This window comes from Lampris incognitus, chromosome 1 (genome assembly GCF_029633865.1).
Source record: "Lampris incognitus isolate fLamInc1 chromosome 1, fLamInc1.hap2, whole genome shotgun sequence".
In the NCBI taxonomy this organism is placed as follows: domain Eukaryota; kingdom Metazoa; phylum Chordata; class Actinopteri; order Lampriformes; family Lampridae; genus Lampris; species Lampris incognitus.
Window position 1 is genome coordinate 100,244,827 of NC_079211.1, and position 26,925 is coordinate 100,271,751.

General features: G+C 43.9%; 1 protein-coding gene across 1 annotated transcript in view; it reads right to left on the minus strand.

The window, feature by feature from the left end:
* The window catches only part of msh3 (mutS homolog 3 (E. coli)), a 67,730-nt gene extending 42,615 nt beyond the window's left edge, over positions 1-25,115 (minus strand). The window contains exons 1-13 of the mRNA XM_056278530.1: positions 24,854-25,115; positions 24,640-24,754; positions 23,176-23,480; positions 18,836-19,048; positions 18,380-18,496; positions 18,133-18,250; positions 17,811-17,950; positions 16,348-16,514; positions 7,242-7,351; positions 6,762-6,876; positions 6,479-6,563; positions 4,391-4,500; positions 1,639-1,771 (exon numbers count right to left, since the gene is read on the minus strand). Coding sequence (XP_056134505.1) covers positions 1,639-1,771; positions 4,391-4,500; positions 6,479-6,563; positions 6,762-6,876; positions 7,242-7,351; positions 16,348-16,514; positions 17,811-17,950; positions 18,133-18,250; positions 18,380-18,496; positions 18,836-19,048; positions 23,176-23,480; positions 24,640-24,754; positions 24,854-24,988 — 1,863 coding nt within the window. The 5' untranslated portion in view covers positions 24,989-25,115. The remainder of the gene's footprint in view (positions 1-1,638; positions 1,772-4,390; positions 4,501-6,478; positions 6,564-6,761; positions 6,877-7,241; positions 7,352-16,347; positions 16,515-17,810; positions 17,951-18,132; positions 18,251-18,379; positions 18,497-18,835; positions 19,049-23,175; positions 23,481-24,639; positions 24,755-24,853) is intronic.
* Positions 25,116-26,925: the final 1,810 nt, after the last annotated feature.

The following is a 26,925-nucleotide window of genomic DNA, read 5'->3' on the forward strand; positions in this document are numbered from 1 at the left end:
TTGTCCCTAGGTGCGAATGTGAGTGTGTGTGTGTGTGTGTGTGTGGGGGGGGGGGTCCTGTTATGGACCGGCGGCCTGTCCAGGGTGTCTCCTCACCTACCGCCCAATGACTGCTGGGATAGGCTCCAGCATCCCCGTGACCCCGAGAGCAGGATAAGCGGTTTGGATAATGGATGGATGGATGGATAATCGAAATTGATGCATTATTTTGACAACCCTAAAAAACACACACATTTATGATAAAGTAATTGTAAAATATGCTCTCCATTTTTTGGTGAAATGCAAATAACTGTGCATGTGTGTGTGTGTCACTGGGGGATCGTGTAAACTGGTGAGATTGGATCACTGAATCTCATCTGTGATGGATATGACAGTCAAGCGTAGCGGGCAATAATCTATTACAGCTACCACTCTGAGATGCTACCCATTACGTTGCACAGCCTTCAAGCTTTTACCATGGGAGACAATAAAACATATTTCCTAATAGTTTTAATGCAGCGTGGATTTTAGGAATTATAATTAAAATTTTGCCAACAGTCTTTGATCAATCATATACTCATAAAACATCAGTATGTAAGTAATATACGATACAACTGCACTAATACCACCAAGACAAATTCCTCTGTTTATTACATTTGTTGAATTAAGTGATTTGATTCATGAATTCTGTATGAATTACTTTCATTAAAACCTAAATCTTATCTATGTAGAGCCCAACCCTATCTCGAGGATAAGACTATCCACGCTTATTAAAACATAGTGTTTATAACTATTTATACGGCAGTAATTATCTGTCCAGATAATGAATGCTATGAATCCCATTATTTGTCACTGAACAAACAGTGCCAATGATCATTTAAGAATATAATTTTACTGACACGGTGACCCTGCTGCTGGCAAGAGGCGATGTTGTAAATTAACTGGATTCATATCCCCATTAACGTTGTCACCATAGAGGACTGGGTTGCTGAAGTTTAACGAGTGTCACACTTTTAATGGTCTAGGGCATCAGTCTACGGACAACATTGCAGTTTTAATGGTCCCCGTGTCTGCCCGTGACTTGCTTGTTTTATGATCCAAGGCACGCAAGGACAAGAGACAGCAACCATGCTCTCCTCTCCATTATGCAAATGTAGCCATGGAGAAAAAAAAACCCCATTATACAGTTTCATTCAGCTACAGATAGGCAAATTGACATTTAGTGCGTCTGCATGTATGTGCACGTGACTCTGCATTAGTGTTCTGCACTTTTTCAACCGCCTGCTGAAGAAAAACTAAAATCAGTGACAATATAGCGATGAAGAGAACTGGACTGGACACAAAAGATATTAAGCATACTCATACCTGCAATGCAAGAACTTTTTCTAACGAGTACACACACACACACACACACACACACACACACACACACACACACACACACACACACACACACACACACAAGATGCCTCCTGACATTTCAGAGACAGATCCTGGAGCAGATGATATAGAGCCTGACCATCAGCCAAGTACCAATGAGGTTACGGTTCTCTACCATTAATCAAGAGGCAAGTCACCAGACAAAGAGAGGCAGAAAATGAGAAAGACAGAGGGAGAGAGGGGGGAGGGGGTGGAGGCAGAGACAGAGAGAATTTGTACCTTTTTGTGGTATATGCTACAGATCCCTCTCTCCAGGTCAGGCAGATGGGATAGCAAAGACCTGATGGAGGTTAAAGTAATGGAGTCTGACTCCAGGATCTCACACACCGCATCCTGCCTGTCTGAGATTGACCTGGTGTGTGTGAGAGAGAGAGAGAGAGAGAGAGAGAGAGAGAGAGAGAGAGAGAGAGAGAGAGAGAGAGAGAGAGAGAGAGAGAGAGAGAGAGAGCGAGAGAGCGAGAGATGAAAAATATTTCTTAACACAATTCTTCTACAGTTAATTACAACTATTAGAAATCTAAATTAGAATTTTAATTTCAATCAATCATAATTATAATTAACTGTTAAAGAATCAGTTCCGTAAAGCTGAATCGCTAAACTAGTGAGGAGATGGTTAGAGCTTGTCGAGACCAGCCAGTCAGTCTCAGCTTGAGAGAGATGAGTTTTATTAGAGTACTGAAAGCCAGGTGGAAAAGGCACTTAAAGACAAAGTTTCCATCCATCATGCCCATAACAACTTCTCCTTTCTGTGCCCAACTTTCTCTTTACCACCACAAATCTCCCTTCACTAATCTGCTCGCCCAGATTGAGAATTTTGAAGTCACTGTCCTCATAGGAAAGCCGACTCGCTAATGCAACACCTTTCAACTTTGACAATCTGTATATATATATATAGTATATATATATATATATACTAGGTTGTATAGCCAACTTGGCAGCTGATGAGTGCGTGACGCATGAAACAGGCTAGTACTGCTATGAATTAAAAAAAATTTCCTACATCTATCTTAATATTGATTTGTTTGTTTGGGATTTTTCTCGCCAGTTGTATTTGGCCAATTACCCCACTCTTCCAAGCCATCCCGGTCACTCCTCCACCCCCTCTGCCGATCCAGGGAGGGCTGCAGACTACCACATGCCTCCTCTGATACATGTGGAGTCGCTAGCCACTTCTTTTCACCTGACAGTGAGGAGTTTCACCAGGTGGACGTAGCACGTGGGAGGATCACGCTATTCCCCCCAGTCCCCCCCCCCCAAACAGGCACCCCGGCCGACCAGAGGAGGCGCTACTGCAGTGACCAGGACACATACCCACATCCGGTTTCCTACCCGCAGACACGGCCAATTGTATCTATAGGGACGCCCGACCAAGCCGGAGGTTACACAGGGATTCGAACCGGCATTCCCCGTGGTTGTAGGCAACGGAATAGACCGCTACGCTACCCAGATGCACCCCGATGATCTATATTTGCAACACTAGACAATATGGGACCACTCGGGCAGTCAGAGTCACAGAAACGACAGACAGCAACAGCCTTTGGCCTGTATCAGGCTTACACTACAACACAACCGAGAGAAAATGGCACAAGGCAACAAAAAACAAATCAAAACGCATAAAAGCAGTTTTCAAACAACAAGGTTCAGAAACTCCCAGCTGAGAGACCAACAACATCGAACAGGAAGAGGTATAAAGGGAATTTAAAAAAAATCATTAACTCAATCTTCAAATATAATTTTATTCTCCATATTATAATGAATACATAATCTCCGATGAATATGCTTCTCGTAAAATGAACAGACAACCAGCCAAGGCAGGATTTTCCGCAAATCTCAACTGAAAAAAGGGTTAAGAAAGGCTTAACACTTTCACACAATGCACATGGAACTAACAATCATGAATACAGTGTGTGTGTGTGTGGGGGGAGGGACATAAATGTGTGCTTGTTATGTGTTGTGTTTCTTGGAATTAATGTGTTTGTGTGTAATCTGGGCTTTACTGATGTTGAAATGCTGTAGAGCAGCTATCTGTATAATCTGAGAGCAGTGCACAGTCCAGAATTATAATCCCCGCAAAGCAAGAGGCAGACAAAAGAGGAGAAAATGCATAGATGATTGACATATGAATGATCGAGTACAGAACCAAGGAAAAAAAACGGGCTGTTATCACAATATTCTAACTGAATGGGATTTGGGAGACCTTGGTTTTGATATAAAATGAGTTCAGGGTTAGAGTAAAGAGAAAATGGCTGATGAGCTTGGGAAACAGGCTATTATAAGCGCGATTTTATCTTTTGGGGTTAGGTGTGAAGAGAAAGGACAGTAAAAGATAAAATAAAAGATAAGTGGGGAAATTTATTTTATTTATTAAATGTATTTATTCTGATTTATGGGGTGTCCCCATAAATCAGAAGCAGATAGGGAAAGCATGAGAAAAATTAATGGAGAAAGTCAATTCGTCATTCTTAATCAAGTGATTCTGAGGTGATTTTATTCTTTGGGCACCTTTGCTTTTTCTTTTCTATGCTGAAAAAAAAAAAAAAAAAAAACAGGCTGTTAACTCAGTCACTTTATTCATAACCCTGTTTGTCCAAATCTGCTGGTTTGTTTAGTCAAGGTGAAAGCCAGTTAATTAGGAGCTGCTAATTACATTGCTATCCTCTGGTGCTGTTTTGACAATTAAAAATCTGGAGTAGATATTTTAATGATGTTACATCAACACACAATATGGCCGCTTCTGCTTTCTACCACCCCACTGCATTACACTAAGGAACCATGCTTAAAGTAAGTAAAACGTATGTACATGATATTGTCCAGGTGGTCTTGTAGACAAACTAATAGTCGGGACTTTTTCTAAGGTAATGACTGTGATGGCCACCAGGATAATTCTTTGTATCCGACACAAAGAAACGGGGCCTGGTGGCCAGGCCTCACAGGCCTGCAGTAACCGTGTTCAGAAGACTCCAATACTCACTGTAAGTTTACAAGCGGCTGGCTCACCCACTTCCTCATCAGTCTCCTCCCAAATGGAGTTTGTGTGTGGTCCAGCACCCACAGCAGACTGCCCTTGACCCGTCTGTCTGTCTGCGAGAGAAAGAATGAGCACATGCTGGGGGGAAAAAAACGCTATTTGATACATAAAGTACACACACACACACAGTCATTATATAATGGACACACACAACAGGGTAGGTGCGAGACAGAGCAGAGCTTGAGTAAATACAAGATGTTTGAACTCATGAAAAGTGCCCTTCCTTCACCCCACCTAGAGCTAATCTCAAGTACATGGCTGCCTGCAAACTCATCGAGGTGGAGTCGTGCTGAACCTTTGTGCCATGTATCATGAGGCAGAACCATACTGCCTCATGATACGAGGATGACTTGTCACTGAGCTTTCTCTTGTAATCACAGAAATGCCAATTTGTGTCACCCAATAAGTTGTACAGTCTCCACTATGGGTACAAATCCATTCATCTTGATGGTTATCCTGACATGAATGGTAAAGTATCTGCATGGGAGGGTTTTTGGCCAAACTGATATTTACAGGTGACATTTCACATTCTGAGGACCAGTCTGTGATGCCGGAAGTCGGCACGCCCCGGTCCCTGCCTTTGCCTGCCGCCTGGCCTACATTGCACCCTACCCCAATGCTCATCCCCGTGGGTGGTGGATCCACGGGGTGGTGGGTCCATGTTGTTTTTTCAGGTTGGGCCTGACCGGGCCCCATGGGCCAAGGCCCGGCAACCAGACGCTTGCCGACAAGCTCCCTTCCCAGATCTGGCTCCAGGAGGGGGCCGCGGTTTCCCTTTTCCAGGCAAGGTGCTGTGGTTCTGCTGTTGTAAATTCATTGGGTTTCTTGGGAATCGCTGTTAGTATGGCCCCTCCCCTGCGACCAATTAGCCTTGGAAGACCCTTCCAGGATCCCAGGATCACCGGGACACCCAAACCCCTCCACCACGTTAAGGTGGCGATTCTCGGAGGGGCCAGCCATTTGATGATGCTCCATATTTACATGAGTGAACGGTTTTTGCTTGGGTGGCTGCTGTGATATTTGCCTAGTAACATATTTACATATTAGTAAAGCATAACTAGCTACAACATTCCATATATCTGAACAGTGCAACCCAAATTAGTAAACTGCAAGTTTACAACTTACTAGTTAAGTCTAAGAATTTAGTAGGACTTTATACATAAATTAGTGAGAAATGTATTTATTACTGATGCAACCATGTCCAGGTGACCGAGAAATGTAGATTTGCTTTGTTTTTATCAATCATGCACTTCAAACGAAGCCAATTCAATCTGAGGAGCAGGGGACATTTCAACTCAAGACTGCTGTTACTCTAAGAGATTATATCTCAATGTATTCAACCAAGCACAAATTATAGAGTATATATTATTGATTATTGCAACTGTTCTCTCTAATGTCTCTCTCTCTCTCTCTCTCTGAATAATGGTCTTCCTGTCTTCTCACGCGTATGTGAATGGTGTGATGTGAGTCTCCCCTGTGTGCATGTGTACTCTGTCCTCCTGTCAGGTCTACACGGTGCTGCTGGTCGCATGGCTCAGGTGCTGGGCAATTCCGGTGGCATCTGGACACTGCTTGGCATCCTCCTCATCATATTCTTCATATATCTTATAACTGAATTATAATTCTGTTATCCTCTTTCAATGTTGTATTCTTTAAATTGTGTAAACACAACATCCATTGCACGTCTGCCCGTCTTGGGGGAGAGAGCCATCCTCTGTTGCTCTCCCTGAGGTTTCTTCCTATTTTTTCTCCCTGTTAAAAGTTTTTTTTGGGGGGGTTGTTCCTTATCTGATGTGAGGATCTAAGGACAGGATGTTCTGTTGTTGTAAAGCCCCCTGAGGCAAATTTGTAATTTGCGATATTGGGCTACAGAAATAAAATCGACTTGACTTGCACTACTGTGTTGAACCACGTGCAACCTGACCATCCCTCTTGCTGCCTGATCCCTCGGTTCTGTCCAGACAGGGGCTTAGTGCTGTCTGGACAGTAAGACCCAAGTGGCTGTGACCGCCATCTGAGATGTGTGCCTACCTGGTTGGTGAGGATCTCCAGATTCCTGAGGCTGGTGGCATTGAGGACCATACCCTCTGACTCACAGGACAGCCGGCAGAAGGAGCTACAGGGGAGGTACACATGTATCACAGTCACATTTAAATAAATAAATAAAAGATAAAATAGGGGTCAAATCAGCAGAGGAAAGGGGTTTTGAAATGCGATGTTTGTGCATGAAATCAACTTGGGTACCTGTGAGAGAGAGCGACAGAAAGAGTGTTTCTTTGTGTGTGTGTGTGTGTGTGTGTGTGTGTGTGTGTACCTGTCGCTCAACAAAACCCTTTCCAAGTTAAATTCTCTGAGGTACTGGATGAGAGGCCCAAGGCAGCAGATCACCGGGCTCTCCAGAGACACAATGCTGGACAGGGAGCGGGAGTCTGGGGGGGGAGGGCAAATACATAAAAGCACAAATGCACAACTATGAGTTGCAAACCCCTGATGTCAGTGTCATTTTACTGATCATCTACCCTCTGCCATCAGAACCAAAGATATACATATTCCACAACATATTAAGCCACTGATTCTACCACCAACACACACACACACACAAAGTCCAGATAGATTTGCCTTCGTTTTAACGATGGGTTTTATTGCATTAACCCATTTCTCTGAGCCTCTGTCGTCCTCTGCACCACCAGAGTAGTGCCATGGCATACACACACAAATACATACATGCAAACATACAGATATATCAACATGCAAGCATGTACACACACACACACACACACACACACACACACACCTGTGTGCTTAGTGTGGCAGTAGAACTCTGTCACTGTGTTCATCGCAGAGGCAAACTCAAACTGAGCGCTGTCCCTCTTCTCAACACGCATGCAATCATCCGCCTGCACACTGGCCAGAGAGGAGGCAAGGGTGGGGGAAGGGGGGGGTAGTCGGTTAGAATGTGGAAATAATGAACAGTTTATGCTTTTTATATAGCTTTTATATTGCTTTTATATATCGTATAAATCCATGCAATTTTGTTCTCCTGTTTCAATGTTATATCCTTCTCTCACTCAGATGGGTCCTGGGCTGTTCCGGTGGCGTCTGGACACTGCTTGGCATCCTGCACATCATATTCTTCATAAATTTTATAATTCCATTATTATGTTATCCTCTTTCAATGTTGTGCTCTGTAAATTGTGTAAACACAACATCCACTGCACATCTGTCCATCTTGGGAGAGAGACCCCTCGTCTGTTGCTCCCCTTGAGGTTTCTTCCTATTTGTTCTCCCTGTTAAAGGTTTTTGGTTTTTTTAGGGAGTTGCTCCTTATCCGATGAGAGGGTCGAAGGACAGGATGTTGTGTTGCTGTAAAGCCCCCTGAGGCAAATTTGCAATTTGTGATATTGGGCTATACAAATAAACTTGACTTGACTTTTATTTTTATTTTTATCGATACTAAAATTAAAGGCATGCCATAACTTTATCCCAAAAGAAGAGAGGTTTTAGTCCAGATGTCTAAGGATCTTTTTGGTGACAATCAGTCTTGAGGGATTTTTGAGGAGCACACAACCCCTCATCGCTCTCACACTCAGTCCACCCAGTGAGGAACAACATCCTCCTAAAAAAAAAAAAAAAGGACTGGGCGTGTCAGCCATCCTGCGATTCGGGATACATCTCACTACATGGCGAGGCGCAGAATCCTCTGCAGTGCAAAAACATGCCGTTTCCCCACCAGGGAGAAACGCTCCATTCACTTGCTCGATGCTGCAGATTTCAAGGACCACGTCGCTTTGTCCGCTCTGTTGTTGCCGGGGCAACCAAGGCAAACTTGTGGCTCTGGACGGAGTGCTGGAGCTTTTTCCTTTCTTTTGTTTCCCCCAACATGTGCCCGTGCACATGCACGCACACACACACTTCAGTGAAATGTGTTAATCCATTCACTGGCCCATCAGTCACTTGAAGGACTGAAAAAAAGACACCTTATGAATGTGATCGATAAGACTGCATATTGTGCTAATAACGCATCCGAGACAGCATCTGAGACCACCAACCCTTCAAGCGATCGATTCCGCCAGATTATGAGGTGTAGAAGAAAGGCAGCAACTGCTGATATTGATCCTGGGACAACAGGGTGCAGAGAACAGTCTGGCATTTATGCCCAAGTCCAGCGAGACCTTATATTAGCTAATATCATGAAGGAGTTGTTAACAACTTGGATCTTTTGTCTGGTGTGAATGTATGACACACCGCAAACCTTGAGATAGACTGTGTCTGGACAAAAAAAAAAAATTATAGATGTTATATTTTAGTTTAGGCCGTACTAAACTGTCCCTAGGTGTGAATGTGTGTGTGATTCAGCGTCTCCCCGCCTGCCGCCCAATGACTGCTGGGATATGCTCCAGCATCCCTGTGACCCCGGGAGCAGGCTAAGTGGTAGGGATAATGGATGGATATTTCAGTTTCCAAGCACAAGTCCAGCTATTAGGAAGTTGCCGTGGGTGCCACACTTTGGACAGGAGGAGGAGGACGAGGATGAAAAAGAAGAAGGGGGAAAATATGAACGACAGTTGAAGCAATGAGATACAACAAAAATCCCTGAAGTATTAATTTTACAGTGACATGGATGAAGAGAGGCAAACAAATATTACCAGCTGCTGTAACCAGCAAACGTTTGGTGGTTTTGCTTGACAAATGACTTTAAGACAATTAATCGGCCACCAAAATTACAATCGATTAATTTTCTGTCGATCAACTAATTGTTTCTGCACTAGATGAGGTATATCCATCGATGGACACGGAATTTTCTGTCGGCCAAGGAGTAAGGAAATAAATCTTGGCTCTGTATGCCATCTGAAACCCATACAGAGAATTTTAAATTTCATTTTGCCCCGGGCAATGCCACTGTGGTAATAGATCACAGGGCAGTGGAGGGAAAAAGGAAGGGTTGGAGAGGTCTTGACTGGAGGATCGGAGGTTAATGTTGGAGAGAGATTCGCTAATGCCCGCAACTTCTCATGCTGCAGGGATAATACCAAGCTCGGATACTGACTACTGAAATCTACTGGCTACACACAAATGCAACCATGCATATACAATATATATAAACACAAGTGCATGCTAATACACGCTTGCATGCGCACACACACACACACACAGACACACACACAAAGTCTTGCTGAACGATAGCAATTTAATGTTAACGGCTGAAGTCAGCAATTCTTGACTTGCACCTCCTTTGAATGTGTAGTGTATCGTGTGTTTGTGTGCAAATGTGTGTTTAGCGATAGCTATGATTGCTGATTACTGTGTAACTCAAGACATATTATAAACTCTTTAAAAGCTTACAGACCATGAGATCTTCACCTAAGAGAAAAAGAAAAAACGGAAAAAAAGCCTGAGTGCATCCTTTTCTCCCCCATTTAAAAAGGGAGCTTTTAGAGACACCCCCCCCCAAATCCCTCTGCTCCTTTCCACTGCGGTATCCCTGACTCATGGTTCGAGGCGGTGGATGAGGGAAGCAGTACCTCACCTAGCTACTACCAGCCTCCCAGGGCCTCATTACCCATCGCTCCACAGACACACATGTACAGGGTTGCCAAGGGGGCCCATCTTCCCGAGCCACCCCGGGAGACACACAGGCTGTCACGCTGCTCCCACAGTTCAACTGGGGAGGGCTTGTACATCAGCAGATGGAGTTTATGCTTCGAGCCACTTTTTTTAAAATTCAAAACTAACAAAAGATCTGAGCTATTGTATTGATAAATTAGATTGTTTAGGGCTAAAACACAACAAAATACCTTTTACTTGATCTTTTTGTATCATAAGCGTCATTCAATTCAGTCTAGTAGTCACTCATGGTGGAGACTGGAGAAAGACAAGCCCGAATGTATACACACACACACACACACACACACACACACACACACACACACACACACACACATACATACATACATACATAAAAATTTTAATTTTGCTATTACCTATACAACCACTCCTTGTTATCTAAAGGAGCATAGCTGAAAGCTGTGTGTAAATGTAAACGTGACAAGTATTCTGCCTAAAATGTACCCACAAACCTTCCACATATTTGTATCGCACAGGCTATAAATTAAAGAGTCTTGTCTCAGCGAAGCAAAACGCAACAGAGCAGAGCTGTTCAAACAGGATAATTGGACTGGCCTTTACAGGCCCATCACCACCATAATGACTAAACAGCCAAGGCTGAAAAAAGCAAAAAGAGGAAGCCAGAGTAAGACAGACAGAGAGAGAGAGAGAGAGAGAGAGAGAGAGAGAGAGAGAGAGAGAGAGAGAGGGAGAGAGACAGAGATGGAGAGACAGACAGAGAGACAGGCAGACAGACAGACAGACAGAAACAGAGAGAGAGACAGACAGACAGACAGAAATAGAGAGAGAGACAGAGACAGAGAAAAACAGACAGAAACAGACAGACACGCACAGACAGATGGACAAAGGGAGAGAGAGAGTCAAAGAGAGCGGCATGAATACAAATGAATCATGAGCAAAATGTAAGCTAATAAACAAGGTGATCAAAAGAAAGGAGAAAAGGAAACAGCTCGAGAACTAAAAAGGAAGGCGAGTGATGAAAAACATATCCTTCCTTTCAATGAGAAAAAGCAGAGCAATACAATGTGACAGAGGCTCGCAGACAACCCTCCATCCATACCCCTCTAATTCTGATCCACTCCACTCCCGCCCACCTCGTCGTTTCATTTCCACAGTGTAATTCAATCACAGACAGCCTGCGGTGGGCCTCTGTCCTTATTGGTGTGAACATGCTGGCTGCAGACTGTCAGCACAGAGACAGTGAATGACGGCACGGCTGAGTGCCAACAGGTTTCTGGAACATAACATAACCGCTGTTGTCGACCACCCGGCCTGTCAGCCAGCTCCTGAACCAAAAGACTGGTGGTGGGACTCATCTCACTGCCTAGGTGCCTGCAAGCCGAAACCAGGATCATGTGTCCATGTTTAGCCTCTGAGTGGTCACACAATACAGTATTTACTATAGTATCTTGCAATCTTAGTTTCTAAAATAAAATTAAAAAAAACATCATTCCTTCAGTCAATGTTTAAAAGTTATTGGAAACAACCAGTGTTGTTTCAGATCTCCTAATAGCGTTCCTCAACATTTCAGGGTCAGCACTGCGGCAAATTATCACTGTTCCTCTTATGTTGCTCAGAAGCAGAGCAGCGTGCCGAAGCCTATGGAGCAGATCTCTGGTGTGTAAGACACAAAACAGACTGAATATTTAGACAGCACGGTGGCCCAGCGGTTAACGCTGTCGCCTCACAGCAAGAAGGTCCTGGGTTCGAACCCCGGGGTTGTCCAACCTTGAGGCTCATCCCAGGTCCTTTCTGTGTGGAGTTTGCATGTTCTCCCCATGTATGCTGTGGGTTTTTGACCGAGTCATGGAAATAAGAACTGGAGTTGGTCCCCGGGCGCTGCACGGCGGCTGCCCACTGCTCCTAGCTACACAACTAGGATGGGTTAAATGCAGAGAAAGAATTGCCCCACGGGGATTATAAAGTAGTAAAAATAAAAATAAATAAATCCATCCATCCATTGTCTTAACCGCTTATCCTGCTCTCAGGGTCGCAGGGATGCTGGAGCCTATTCCAGCAGTCATTGGGCGGCAGGCGGGGAGACACCCTGGACAGGCCGCCAGATTATCACACCACACCTAGTCTATGAATGGACCAACCCACTGACGACAAACAGCCTATACCAGAGGTGCACATAAGTGGTGCACAGGTGCGCATGCGCACTTAAAATATTCAATGAGCACCAGATTCAAGTGTTTTACCGTGCATTTGCGTACCAAACATTTTGCAGTGCAGAGTATGAGCCACTGGTTTTAGCCAATGCTATAGTATGAGCCACTAATTTCTCCAAAATGTCAAAGAAGCAAGCGACATTGAGTAATTTCTTTGGTGTTCCTCCATCTCCACCAAAGAAACGCCATACTGAACCAGAACCAAAGTCAAAGCGTACGTTTTCAGAGAAATGGCTGCAGGACATCGGCTGGCTTCAAACAGATGACGCCCGCGCTGAGATGTGGTGTAAACTATGTCGGCAAAATCCCACATTAGCGGATAGAAACTGCCACTTTTATATGGGGACGAAAAACTTCCGCCATCCAGCTTTTGATAAGCATGTAAACTGCAGAGAACACCAGAAAGTAGTGGAAGCTATTGCTAACAGGCGCAGCCAGGACCAGAGACCCAGCGGCCCGCTCGACAGGTGGCAAGACAGACTGACGGAAGAACAACATCAGGCACTGACAAACATGCTCTTGTTGGCCTTTCACAAAGCGAAACATGCACGTCCTATGCGTTCATACGAGGAGGATATTCCGCTTCTCAAGAGGTTAGGAGTTAACGTTAGGACTGCTTGTCATTCACGAGAAGGGGGATCCCGCATCACGGAGAGCATCACTCAGACAATAAGTTCAGAGTTAAGTGAAAAACTGAAAGCAGCTGAATTTTGGGGTGTGCTTTTTCGATGGATCCGAAGATATAACAAAAACGGAGCAGGAAATTGTGTACATTGTTTCTGTGTCCCGCAACGGAGAATACAGCTCAGACTTCCTTGGATTAATTAATCTGGGGGCCAACCGAACAGCACAGGACATAATGGATGGACTTGTGCAACTGTTCAATGATTGTGGTTTAGCGGAGTGGAAGACAAAGTTGGTGTCGGTAAGCAGTGATGGAGCAGCTGTCAACGTTGGAGTTTACAACGGGGTCATTCCCAAATTACGTCAGATGGTGGATATCGGGGATTCCCTTGTGCATATCCTGTGCACCGCCCACACGCTGGAGAACTGTGCTAAATCAGCTGATCGTGTGGTCCCATACTGTGAGTCATTTAATAAATCTATCATCACTTTGCTAAGCTTTCACTTAAAGAAAGGGGGTGCAAAACGAATTTCACAACTACAAAAGATATGTGAGGAGAAAGACATTGATTTTGTCAAACTAGGTAAGTTCCACAACATCAGATGGTCTGAATGGAGACAAGAGACTGTCTGAAATATGGAGAATGTTACCAGCCATTCAGATCCAAGTGGCAACAAGTGATGACAGTAGCCTAAAACATATCTGCACAGAGCGTTTTCGTTGTTTCCTAGCCAACATGCTTGATGTTGGGAACATTTTACAGTTCACCTCCCTCAGGTTCCAGAAAGACAATCTGACTATTGGTGAATGCAAAGATGAGCTCATGGTTGCTATTGGACAGTTGATGCTACTGATGGACAGTGAGGGCAAGTACAGGGAGGAGACTGTGGCACATGCTGAAGCTGACAGGGATAAGATTGATGTGTTGAGAGCTTTAATTCATGAATTTGAAAGCAGATATGAATCTCTCAAGTCATGCGATGACTTTTTGATTTTTGATCCTACAACTTGGCCTCATGAAATGAAAGACCTCCACGGTATTGGCAACACAACACTTAGTAACATCCTTGAGAAATATGAGGCCAGCATGCCTGTTGACAAAGATGAAACTTTAAGAGAGTGGATGCGTTTAAAGCAAGCTGGAAAACGTTTGGCAGCCTCCTCTGTGCATGATCTAGTCAATGTAGTGAACACCAGCAACCCAGGCAGTTACTCCAACATTCAGAAAGTCCTTCTGCTGTCTCTTACACTGCCCTTGAGCAGTACTGCATGTGAGAGGGGATTTCACACCTGAATATAATAAAAAACAAGTACAGATCCTGCCTGTCAGACTATCGCCTCTCATCTCTAATGCACATCCACTTATCTAAGTTCACAACAGAAACCTTTGACCCAAAGCCAGCAGTAGACTTGTGGATGCAAACAGCTAATCGTAGGCTGAAGCAGCGAGAAAGGAGCAGGCCTAGTACATCTGGTGTTTTTGAAATAGAGGAAGACAGTCTGGAGGGGAGTGATGAAGATGACGATGATGTCCTGTAGGATAACAGAACTTTCAATGCTTTAAATAGCAGATTTGTTGTGAGTTTGATTTGGTTTTCAGTGTTTGAAAAAGCAGTCATTTGTATATTTAGTTTTCAGTGCTTGAAGAGCAGTCATTTCATTTGAAAGTCACATGTATGGCACTTTAAAGAACATACATTTTGTTGTAACCTACTGCTTTTATTCATTTTCAATTGAAATTAAAGTACATGTAATGTTATTCATGTATCCCTCATATTTTGTTCATTTTGTGAGGTGGGTGGGTCATGGAAAAATGTATTTAAAAACAGGTGAGCACCAAGCAAGAACCTCAGGTGCTCCTTTGAGAACCAGACCAAAAAAATTATGTGCACCCCTGGCCTATACTCAATCTATATTCTCCTGGTCCGATTATAAAAATATTCTGTGACCAGTGAAACAAGGATCATCTTCACCTAACACTGAAATAATTTGGTTACAGGCTGAACGACATGAAATGAATACAAACACTGTGCAGACTTTGCCTCTGGGTTGTTGTTCCACCTGAAAGTAAAACATCCAGTTTATGAAGTCATCCTAACTGAAAACGGTCATGAAATGCACTATGATCACAGTAAATATACGGATTTCAAAACTGAAGCAGCAGTGCACCTACAGGTAATTAATATCCTAAAAGCAATACTCAGCGAAAACATAGCACCATCAAATTTTCAAAGGGCTTTGTTTTGGGGGGGATTTTCCCCCCCTTTTTTTCTCCCCAATTTTATCCGGCCAATTACCCTACTCTTATCCAAAGGAGTTGAATCAAGTGTGTGTGTGTGTGTGTATATATATATATATATATATATATATATATATATATATATATATATATACCAAGTGTATATATATACCAAGTCCAGTTACACTTGATTCAACTCCTTTGGATAACCATGACCTGGATGAATGAGAACATTCACAGACATACCCTACTCTTCCGACAGTCCCGGTTGCTGCTCCACCCCCTCTGCCAATCCAGAGTGGCCAGCCGCTTCTTTTGAGGAGTTTCACCAGGGGGACGTAGCGCGTGGGAGGATCACGCTATTCCCCCCAGTTCCCCACTCCCCCCTGAACAGGCGCCCCAACCAACCACAGGGGGCGCCAGTGCAGCGACCAGGACACACCCACATCTTCCCACACATACCCACGGCTTCCCCCCCCGCAGACACGGCCAGTTGTGTCTGTAGGGATGCCCGACCAAGCTGGAGGTAACACAGGGATTCGAACCGGCAATACCCATGTTGGTAGACAATGGAATAGACCGCTACGTGACCCGGACGCCCCCTTCAAAGGGCTTTTTAATCAAAGTGCTAATCTACGATGTGCTCCACAAAGCACAGTGGCATATAAGTCCTCTGCTGCTGTAGGTAAAACAAACTAGATTCAACGTCATCTTCCTGACCCAAAGTGACCCGACTAGATAGGAGGCTAACAAAAAAGACTCGTACAGCAATTGGGGCCTTTCATAGCATCTATAACATGCTTTGTAAGTGTTGCTCATAATTTCAGCCTGATATTGCTGATAATATCCTCTTGACAGTAATGACATTTTTTCTTTTTTAAGTCTAAAAATGTGAATAATGACTAATCCCTATGTGGCCCTGTAGTGGAAAAAAAGTAAGTGAGGGCCACTTTCACACCTCTGAACTGCATCAATTTCCCCATTGAGGTCGAGTCTAGAGACTTCCAGCCAAAACTACAGTCAGCATGTCAAGGGAAATCTAAACACGACTAAGACCTAGACACAGGCAAAGCACATATGCAAACATACAGAAACACACACGAATGCACGCGCGCGCACACGCACGAAGAAACCAATTATGATAAATGGGTGCAAACTGCCCCCTAGTGTTGGCCAGTCACTCATTGAAAAGAAAAGCACCACCACAGTCCGTCACTCACACACCTCAACAGGAACATACCTGGCATTGGTGATGCTCTGCAGAAGTCGGTGAGTTGTGTCTGAAAGATCAGATGGCACCAGGATCTCCACAGGGTTGACCTTTAGCACACGCCCCTCCAGCTCAGAGCGAAACTGGCCATCCGAGAAACAGTCCAATAGCACATCGCCTGTGCTGGGCTGAACTGCCTGCACACATAAGCCCATGCATTAATTACATTTCTGAGAAAAAACAGACTTATGCGCATGCAGAAACAACAAGATGCGTCACACAACTAAGGGCTGTAGCTTTTGTTCATCATAGAAATCACATAACCCGAGTAATTATCATTACCTAACCACAATTCAGTCCAATAAAACCAATTCACAACAATACATACAACAAAATACCGACATAGCTAACATTGCACTAACTTCTTCATTACAGAGAATATTCTTATTGACATTTACCTAACATGGCTATGTGTACATAACATGTCTAACATACCTAACATGTCTTGTGCAACAAGGTTTGCATATGGCACAAGTATAAAACATTCTGTCCTCTCTTGTCCTGGCTCATTGTGGGTTTTTTTTTTTCTTTAAAGCTACAATCCTTAAAATTAACATGCAAATAAATGTTCTTTCTAATATTTTACACCACTGGTGTAACTGAGACAACAGCTACAGTAATCAACAAATATCCAAAAGTTGAGCGCGCTTATAGTTGCTCATTTTAATTGTTACTGTTGGGTAGGATTTTTCTATGGAAAATGATAATGCACATATCATTTTGTTTTCCAATGGGAGCCAAATGCATAAGGCCGGTAGTTGTGAATTCAATTAAGATGCAGCGATGTGGCGGCTAACAGACAGACAGACATGGCGGACCAAGTTCACAGAAAGCCTTTGCCGACAGATACCAATAACTAAAACTTGGGTTCGACCATGTTTTTGTTTTTTTTGTTTTTGTTTTTTTATTGTCAACAGCAGGGAAGGTGCTGACACAATGGCAGTGGTACCTCTGTTTTTTTAATTGAAACGGATATATTGTGGGAGTACAGGAATGAGGAGACGGAGAGATCGAGTCGAGTCATTTCCGTTTACTCGCCACACAAAACAACACCGATACAGCACAATCTCTCGCGGCAACCAGCTAACCGCTAGGCTGCTGAAAACATGGCTCCACTTCCTGGAAAACTCTAAGCAGCGCCTACGTCAGCACTCTGAACGTCTGCCTTAAAGGAGCAGCAGCCCTTGGTGAATCTATCGTCAATTGTGTATCACCACAATGTGAGATTTAGAGAGGTAAAACACCTACGCAGTTAACAGCATCATCACAGATGTCAACGTGTTAGACAAAAATGCCAGTCTTCAGGAGTTTAGCTTTAAAGATTTTTTTTTTTTGCTATGGCTTTATCCTGACTGCAGATCTGGGACCACATGGTACATGCTAATCTGCTTGAGCAACTAGAATGGAAATAAGTCAGCATTAATCCTCCTCACCACCAGGCCTACAGTGAGCTGTTTCCGTAGCTTGTCCCAGTTCTCACTGACACAGAGGAGGTAGCTGTCAGGAGGGTCTGACACCACGTCATCGCCACCCCCGTCTTCCACGTTTCCCAAACTGCACACCGGGTTCACGTCTCAAACAACCGTCAAGGAGATTTGGGGACAATAGTGAGCACAACTCGCAACACCTACAAGACCCAAATCCTGCGTCCCTGCCTGAAAATGCACAGGCACACACTCGCACACAAAAATGAGCAAACACGCATGGACGCATACACACCTGAAAGACACACACACACACATTATATATGGATACCCTCTCCCACGAGAGTAGACTTGGTGTAGAGGGCACTGAGCTGACGAGTGAACAGAGTGTTCTTGTTGGCTCCCGAGGCCTTGATTGCAGAGGTCTCTGTCTGCTTAACCACTCCCACCTGGAAACGAGACAAAAACATCTTGGATATAAGACTCCATACCATGGTGAGAAGTTCAGCGCTGTCCTCTTAGTAACAGCACTGTGCAGGCAGAATGAAATGAAGGAGGACTGCAGTGCATTTGTGTACCTTGTGTCCACGGGAGACCAGCCGTCTCACATGGACAAATAAACGGTGTGCGGGGATGCTGCACGTCATGAAGTTATGGTCCAGGTGACAGACAATGTTCAGATCCTTCGCAGCTATCTGGTCTCACCAACAAACAAAAAAAAGAGAGAGAGAGAAAACTGAAAAATCTGAATCAGGGAAATGAAAATGGCAAATTTATTCCAAAAACAGATATCCTAAGATTCCAGAAATAAAAGATGCCTTCAACATATAAAACAACTTCTAACACCAATTTAAATGATGCTGCCAGGTACTTTTGATATTGCAAGTCATTGTTAAACAAGCATTCTTGATTCTTTTCTGCAAAAACATCAGCGTATCTAAAACACTAATAAACATCTCCAAACAAAATCTTTTGGGATGAAATTACTCATTTACTCTACAATGAACAAAGGATCCATAACGTTCATTGCCCACCTCTGCGTCCTCCCCAAAGAACCTGTACTTGTATCCACACTCCACAGCCAGTAAGACGTCCTTGTGCTGCTGCTTGATCTGAATGACCTGCTGTTCCAGAGGAGTGTACACACTCTTGGAGCGCTTGTTGAGGGCACCGGAGTCAGAGGGAGGACTCAGCTCTGCAAACCTCCGAGCTCCGTCTGGCTTGGCAAACTGGGTTAGCCAAAGTCCCTGGAGATGGACATGGTCAGATATGCAGTACATCATAACCACTTGAAAATCCCATGCTGTGCAGTGTGTGTGTGTGTGTGTGGGGGGGGGCATCCTATTATTAACTGGCGACAATGACTGTGACATGTTGTTGATTTCCAAATTCTCTGCCGTCTCTTTGCGCTCCAAATAGAGGGCAGAGCCCCGGGGCAACGGTAGAACAGCACCCCTGCAGTTCAAGTTTGGGTTCAAGTTCAAGTATGGGCTGTAACAGTTGCCGGCAATGAAACGTTTTGACATCGGCCTCTCCTCTCAGAAGTATAAGAAAAAAAGTAGCAATGGATAGATAATACGAATACAAGTCGATGGAAAAACGTTGGGGAAAGTGTCATAACAGAAGTGCTGATTGTTATCAATGTATACACGTTAACAACAGCACTATACACGATCAGCCAAAACATTAAAACCACTGACAAGTAAGTGAATAATATTGATTGTCTTGTTATAGTGGCACTTGTCAAGGGGTGGGATATATTTGGGCAGCAAGTGAACAGTTAGTTCTTGAAGTTGATGTGTTGGAAGGAGGAAAAATGGGTAAGCGTAATGATCTGAGCGACTTTGAGATGACTGGGTCCAAAACGGCAGGTCTTATGGGGTGTTCCTGGTATGCAGTGGTCAGTGCCTACCAAAAGTGGTCCAAGGAAAGACAACAGATGAACCGGTGCCAGGGTCATGGGCACCCAAGGCTCATTAATGGTCATGGGGAGCAAAGGCTAGCCTGTCTGGTCCGATCCCACAGAAGAGCTACTGCAGCTCAAATTGCTGAAAAAGTTAATGCTGGCTATGACAGGCAGGTGTCAGAACACACAGTGCATCACAGCTTGCTGTGTATGGGGTTGCGTAGCTGCAGACCAGTCAGAGTGCCCATGGTGACCTCTGTCCACTGCTGAAAGCACCTAAAATGGGCACATGAGCGTCAGAACTGGATGATGGAGCAATGGAAGAAGATGGCCTGGTCTGATGAATCAAGTTTTCTTTTACATCATGTGGACGGCCGGGTGCGTGTATGTTGTTTACCTGGGGAAGAGATGGCACCAGGATACACTATGGGGAAAAGGCAAGCCGGCAGAGGCAGTGTGATGCTGGGGGCAATGTTCTGCTGGGGAAACCTTGGGTCCTGGCATTAATGTGGATGTTACTTTGACAGGTACTACCTAATTAAACATCACTGCAGACCAGGTGTACCCCTTCATAGTAACAGTATTCCCTGATGGCAGTGGCCTCTTTCAGCAGGATAATGCACCCTGCCATACAGCAAAAACTGTTCAGGAATGGTTTGATGACTATGATAAAGAGTTCAAGGTGTTGCCTTGGCCTGCAAATTCCCCAGATCTCAATCTGATCGAGCGTCTGTGGGATGTGCTGGAAAAAGAAGTCCGATCCATGGAGGCCCCACCTCGCAACTTACAGGACTTACAGTGCCTTGCAAAAGTATTCAACCCCCGTGACAGTCATCACTAATTTCTGGATTATGAAAGATACTCACACATCTGTTCCTGAACAATATTATTTTTGTGAACCCATAAGCTCTCACAGCATGTTCCCAAAGCCAAAATAAGTTGCTCTGCTGACTTTTTATTAATAAATTAAAAACTAAACTATAATGCTTGCACAAGTACTCAACCCCTTGTGCTCTGAAAGCTCCAAGTTCACACAAATGACAAACTATTCCTAAAACAAACTCAGGTAAACACAATTGGACATAATTAGCGTGCCCCTGTAATATTAAAGTAACGGTCTCGTTTATGGGTATAAAAAGCACTCTCTGTAAAGTTCATTAGCCAGGTGTGAACTCCATCAGAAAATGAAGACAAAGGAGCATAACACTGAAGTAAGAGACAAAGTGATTAAAATGCAGAAGGCGGGAAAGGGACACAACACAATATCCAAGTGTTTGGATGTCCCGCGAAACACTGTTGTATCCACTGTCCGGAAGTGGAAGCTGTATCACACCACCCAGACGCTTTGTAGGACAGGCCGTCCCTCAAAGCTTAGTGTCCGAGCAAGACGTGGACTAGTGAGGAAAGCAGCCACAGATGATCCTGCAATCACTTCGAAGGAGCTCCAGAGGTCAGTAGCTGAAACTGGAGTAAATGTGCATGAGTCAACCATATCACAGGCTCTCCAGAAATCTGGCCTGTATGGGAGGGTGGCAAGAAAGAAGCCGTTGCTCAAAACTATGCATATGAAAGCACGCTTGGAGTTTGCTACCAAGCATGAGAGAGACCCAGTTAAGATTTGGGTAAAGGTTTTGTGGTCAGATGAGACTAAAGTTGAGCTTTTTGGCCAAACCTCAAAGCGTTATGTGTGGCGCAAACCTAACACTGCTCATGCCCTAAAAAACACCCTCCCTACAGTGAAGCATGGTGGCGGCAGCATAATGCTATGGGGTTGCTTTTTATCTGCAGGCACTGGGAAGGAACCTTGTTCAAATTGAGGGAAGAATGGATGGAGCTAAATACAGGGAAATATTGGAAGAAAACCTGTTGCAGTCTGCCATAAAACTAAAGCTTGGGAGAAGGTTCACCTTCCAGCAGGACAATGATCCTAAGCACAAGGCTAAAGCAACAATGGCCTGGCTCAGCAACAAAAAGGTGAACGTTTTGGAGGGGTGGTGTCAATGTCTGGACCTCAACCCCATTGAAAATCCATGGCAGACTGAAAATCGCAGTCCAGAGGCGCCGCCCCACCAACCCGCAAGACCTGCCTAAATTCTGCCAAGAATGGGCAAAAATTACTCCAGAAGAATGTGCAAAGCTTGTACTTACTTACCCCAAGAGAACCACAGTTGTTATTGCAGCAAAAGCGTACTCTACAAGGTATTGATATGTGGGGGTTGAATACTTAGTCAAGCACTATATTTTATTTTTTAATTTCTTTACAAAAAGTCAGCAAAACATAACTTATTTTGGCTTTGGGAACATGCTGTTAGAGCTTATGGGTTCACAAAAATAATACTGTTCAGGAACACGGGAGTATCTTTCATAATCCAGAAATTTGTGATGACTGTCATGGGGGTTGAATACTTTTGCAAGGCACTGTAACGGATCTGCTGCTAATGTCTTGGGGCCAGACACCAGAGGACACCTTCAGAAGTCTTGTGGAGTCCATGCCTTGACAGGTCAGAGCTGTTTTGGTGGCATGAGGGGGACCTACACAATATTAGGCAGGTGGTTTTAATGTTTTGGCTGATCAGTGTATATGCACCAGTGACTGGAATGTATATCTGGTAGGTATGCAGTGTATTGCTTATGAACACCTCGCCCCACATGTGACCCCACCTATTTTTAACCTTCTGTTACTCTGACAGGGCAACATAAGCTTACCATAAGCAGCTATGGGGAATAAATCAAAAAACTATCTCTTACCTGTTTTCAACCAGCTATACCAGCTTTTCAAAAGGTACCATGATGATCCTTGCATACCAGCTGGTAGGGTAAAAAGTTTAGCCGGGGCAAAGTAAATGTTTTCCTCTAATATTTTGACAGCCTGTACTGTTGATTTTGAGCTCGAAGTTGGCTCGATATGCTGCACCTATTTGCTGTACATTCAGATAATGTACAGTGAAGTTTGGAGTTGGCTGTTTGCTGTGTGTGCTGCTGTTATGTTATGATAACGTGCAGTGAAGAGGTGCAGCAGATGGAACCATCTTCAAACTCAGAATAAACAGGACATGCTATCCAAACATTGAATTAAAACATTTATTTCGTCCCAGTTAAACATTTTCCCCACCTGTTGTATTGCAGAGACATTGGGAATCATGATTACCTTTTAAAATGCTACAGCTGATTGAAAAGAGGTAAAAAAAAGTTCTTTGATTTATTCCTAATAGCTGCCTATGGTAAGCTTATGTGATCCCATCTCAGAGTAACAGAAGATTACCAACAGATAAGGCCAAATATGGGGCTAATGTACACTAGATAAGGACGGGGAAGACTGACAACAGTGAGGCTTAAATCCATGCCATACAGATGACAGAACTCTGACCACCAGGCTGATAGATATGATGGCAGCGCCGCTCAAGAAGACACACCCTGATGATGATGCTGATGACGATGACTGGTGGTAGTGACAACAGTTAGAAGTACCTGTTTTTTTGTAGACAGTGCTGGACTCTGCACTGATTCGGTCTCTTCTTCCTCAACCTTATGCTCGTCTTCACTCTGCGGAAGTCTCTCATCATAGTTGTAGTGATCTTTATTGTCACAAAGAGACGCAGAACTCTTTTGTAGTTCATTGAGTCTACTGCAGACAACACCGGGCTTCTCTGCTTTCTCTTCAGTCCCAGTGTCCTCTCTTGAATAGGGCTCAGACAAGCATGTGAAACTCTTGAGCCTGTCCAAGGTGGAGGAACAGAGGCCACCACCTCCTCGAAACAATGGCACTTTAGTCTCTGAAAGATTAAATATGTATGTGATAGAAATTAAACATTATCCATTATTCAAGATGGCAAATGATCTTGAAGAATGGATGCAATGCAGTAGACTGGTATCTCTGAGGTTTTGTCTCCAGCACAGCCGGGTTTTGCAGGGAGCACAACTTGTATTGTTCCGGGTTCCCACCTTTGCAATCAGTGACTCATACAGACATGTAACTGCAGGTGGATCTGGGGGAAATAGCTTGAGTTTCCACACCCATTAGGGTCCAACAGGAGAAATCAGCAAATGGCAGGTGAAAAGAAGCGGTCTGCTGGCTCCGTGTGTCTCAGAGGGTGTATATGGAGGTAGGGCAAACAATTTACCATTTGAGCATCAACACTGCAGTGCACACAGGTGCAACAGTTACATTATAAAGGATGCAATGTAAGGTAAATTGGGCCCATCACTCACATTATGGTAAAAATTCTACTGCTCAATAGAAAACAAAAATTAGCATTTGCATTTTTCATGACTTATCTTGAAAAAAAACTCAAACCCATCTGACAAAAACATAATTTAGTCCTCATTTGCTGTGCACAGCAAAGACCAATTACAATCATTCTCATTAAGGACAGTGATATGAGGCATTTAATAATCTCACAAAACCTTTCTAGAAAGCCAGCCTTCTTTCACCCTTAAACAGACAAGCACCTTTTTAAAGGGTATACATAATGTGCATAATAAATATTGTGTTGATCATGGGGATTGATATGTGAGGATTAACTGAGAACAGTGGTGTCATGCTGTGTCAACCAGAGTATTAAACATCGGATTTATCTCCACATCTAAAATCAGCCGAATCATTGCAAGAGTGACAAATTATAACTCCTGTCCCTCTTTAATATCGCAACACACATCTCAAATAACAAACACGTCCGCTTTTCAATACTGTTCAGCCCTACATTCAAGTATACGTCCTCCCCAGCCACTTCGGCTGTCGTGCATGGTGGTACTGGTGGGTAATTTGCAGAACTGGGAATTAAGATTGGCCAAAATTGGATAGAAGGGAGAGAACAAAACAAAAAAACAAAACCAAACCGCTCGAACACCCCCGGCCACCTGCAGTAATTCGTTAAAAGGCATCAGTTACTGTATGTGAGCCCACTTCCTTAAGTAAACCACAACTGTACACACCTTTGGGGCTCTGACAAACAACCTCGCTGTCTACATTCTCCACCTCCTTTTCTTCTTGGGGGGTCAGCCTGGCTCGTTTGCCCGGCAGCTTAAGCTCATCGCCGAAGCAATGCCTCTGTTGCAGGTCAAAAGCAGACAACACATCGGTTGGAGTAATAAGCCACGCGTCTCTCTCATAGGCTGTGTGTGCAACACGTTGGGTTTGGCACCTCACCTTGCCCTTGGAAGGCCGACGCTCCCGGTTTAACCCCGCTTGGGCACTGTTCCTCGGATCACTTTTGCCGCTCAACCCCCCGAAGAACTTGCTGATGGAGGTCTGACTGGTGCACTTTTTGAGTGATTTCGGCATGCTAACAAAGGTGTGCTTTTGTCTTGCACCGGCGCGTCACCTGTTATTAACAAAAAAATCAAGTCTAAATTTTAAAAATACGACTAGAAAGGCAGTGACAGCCTGTCAACACGGGCTTTTCAAAACATACCCGTGTTGAGACTACGAAGGCGCGTAAATGACGTAGTGAAACTCGTCTCGCGAGAAGACGAGCAACTCCCCGTCGCCTCAATATGACGTATCTTTTCCTTTTTTTTAAACGTGAATCTTATTAGCGTCCCCTACCGCCAGTTACGTGTAAAACGGGGGGAAATGAATAGGAGGGAATGAGGCTGCGTGGGTGAAGTAGCAATTCGACTATGAAGGTTTCGAACGTCGATATTTTTGCAGTTTCGGTGCACACTACATATACCCATAATACTGTAAACCAGTGTTTCTCAACCGGGGGTCCGCGGACCCCTAGTGGTCCGTGGTGTAATTGCAAGGGGTCCGTGAAAATAAAATATCTTTAAAAAAAAGATCCTATGACATTTATAGAAATAGGATTATTTTACTCAAATGTGACTGAGGCCTTTATCTACCTAAACTATAAAGGGTAACAGGACTTTTTTCTCTAATTACATCTGTTTCACAAGTGTAATTTATTGTATTTTAATAACAGATCTCGCTCCCGTTTGCATTGTTAAAAGTTACTGCATAAAATTTCTGTTGTTACATACACTACCGTTCAAAAGTTTGGGATCACATTGAAATGTCCATATTTTTGAAGGAAAAGCACTGTACTTTTCAATGAAGATAACTTTAAACTAGTCTTAACTTTAAAGAAATACACTCTATACATTGCTAATGTGGTAAATGACTATTCTAGCTGCAAATGTCTGGTTTTTGGTGCAATATCTACATAGGTGTATAGAGGCCCATTTCAAGCAACTATCACTCCAGTGTTCTAATGGTACAATGTGTTTGCTCATTGGCTCAGAAGGCTAACTGATGATTAGAAAACCCTTGTGCAATCATGTTCACACATCTGAAAACAGTTTAGCTCGTTACAGAAGCTACAAAACTGACCTTCCTTTGAGCAGATTGAGTTTCTGGAGCATCACATTTGTGGGGTCAATTAAACGCTCAAAATGGCCAGAAAAAGAGAACTTTCATCTGAAACTCGACAGTCTATTCTTGTTCTTAGAAATGAAGGCTATTCCATGCGAGAAATTGCTAAGAAATTGAAGATTTCCTACACCGGTGTGTACTACTCCCTTCAGAGGACAGCACAAACAGGCTCTAACCAGAGTAGAAAAAGAAGTGGGAGGCCGCGTTGCACAACTGAGCAAGAAGATAAGTACATTAGAGTCTCTAGTTTGAGAAACAGATGCCTCACAGGTCCCCAACTGGCATCTTCATTAAATAGTACCCGCAAAACACCAGTGTCAACATCTACAGTGAAGAGGCGGCTGCGGGATTCTGGGCTTCAGGGCAGAGTGGCAAAGAAAAAGCCATATCTGAGACTGACCAATAAAAGAAAAAGATTAAGATGGGCAAAAGAACACAGACATTGGACAGAGGAAGACTGGAAAAAAGTGTTGTGGACGGATGAATCCAAGTTTGAGGTGTTTGGATCACAAAGAAGAACGTTTGTGAGACGCAGAACAAATGAAAAGATGCTGGAAGAATGCCTGACGCCATCTGTTAAGCATGGTGGAGGTAATGTGATGGTCTGGGGTTGCTTTGGTGCTGGTAAGGTGGGAGATTTGTACAGGGTAAAAGGGATTCTGAATAAGGAAGGCTATCACTCCATTTTGCAACGCCATGCCATACCCAGTGGACAGCGCTTGATTGGAGCCATTTCATCCTACAACAGGACAATGACCCTAAACACACCTCCAAATTGTGCAAGAACTATTTAGAGCAGAAGCAGGCAGCTGGTATTCTATCGGTAATGGAGTGGCCAGCGCAGTCAC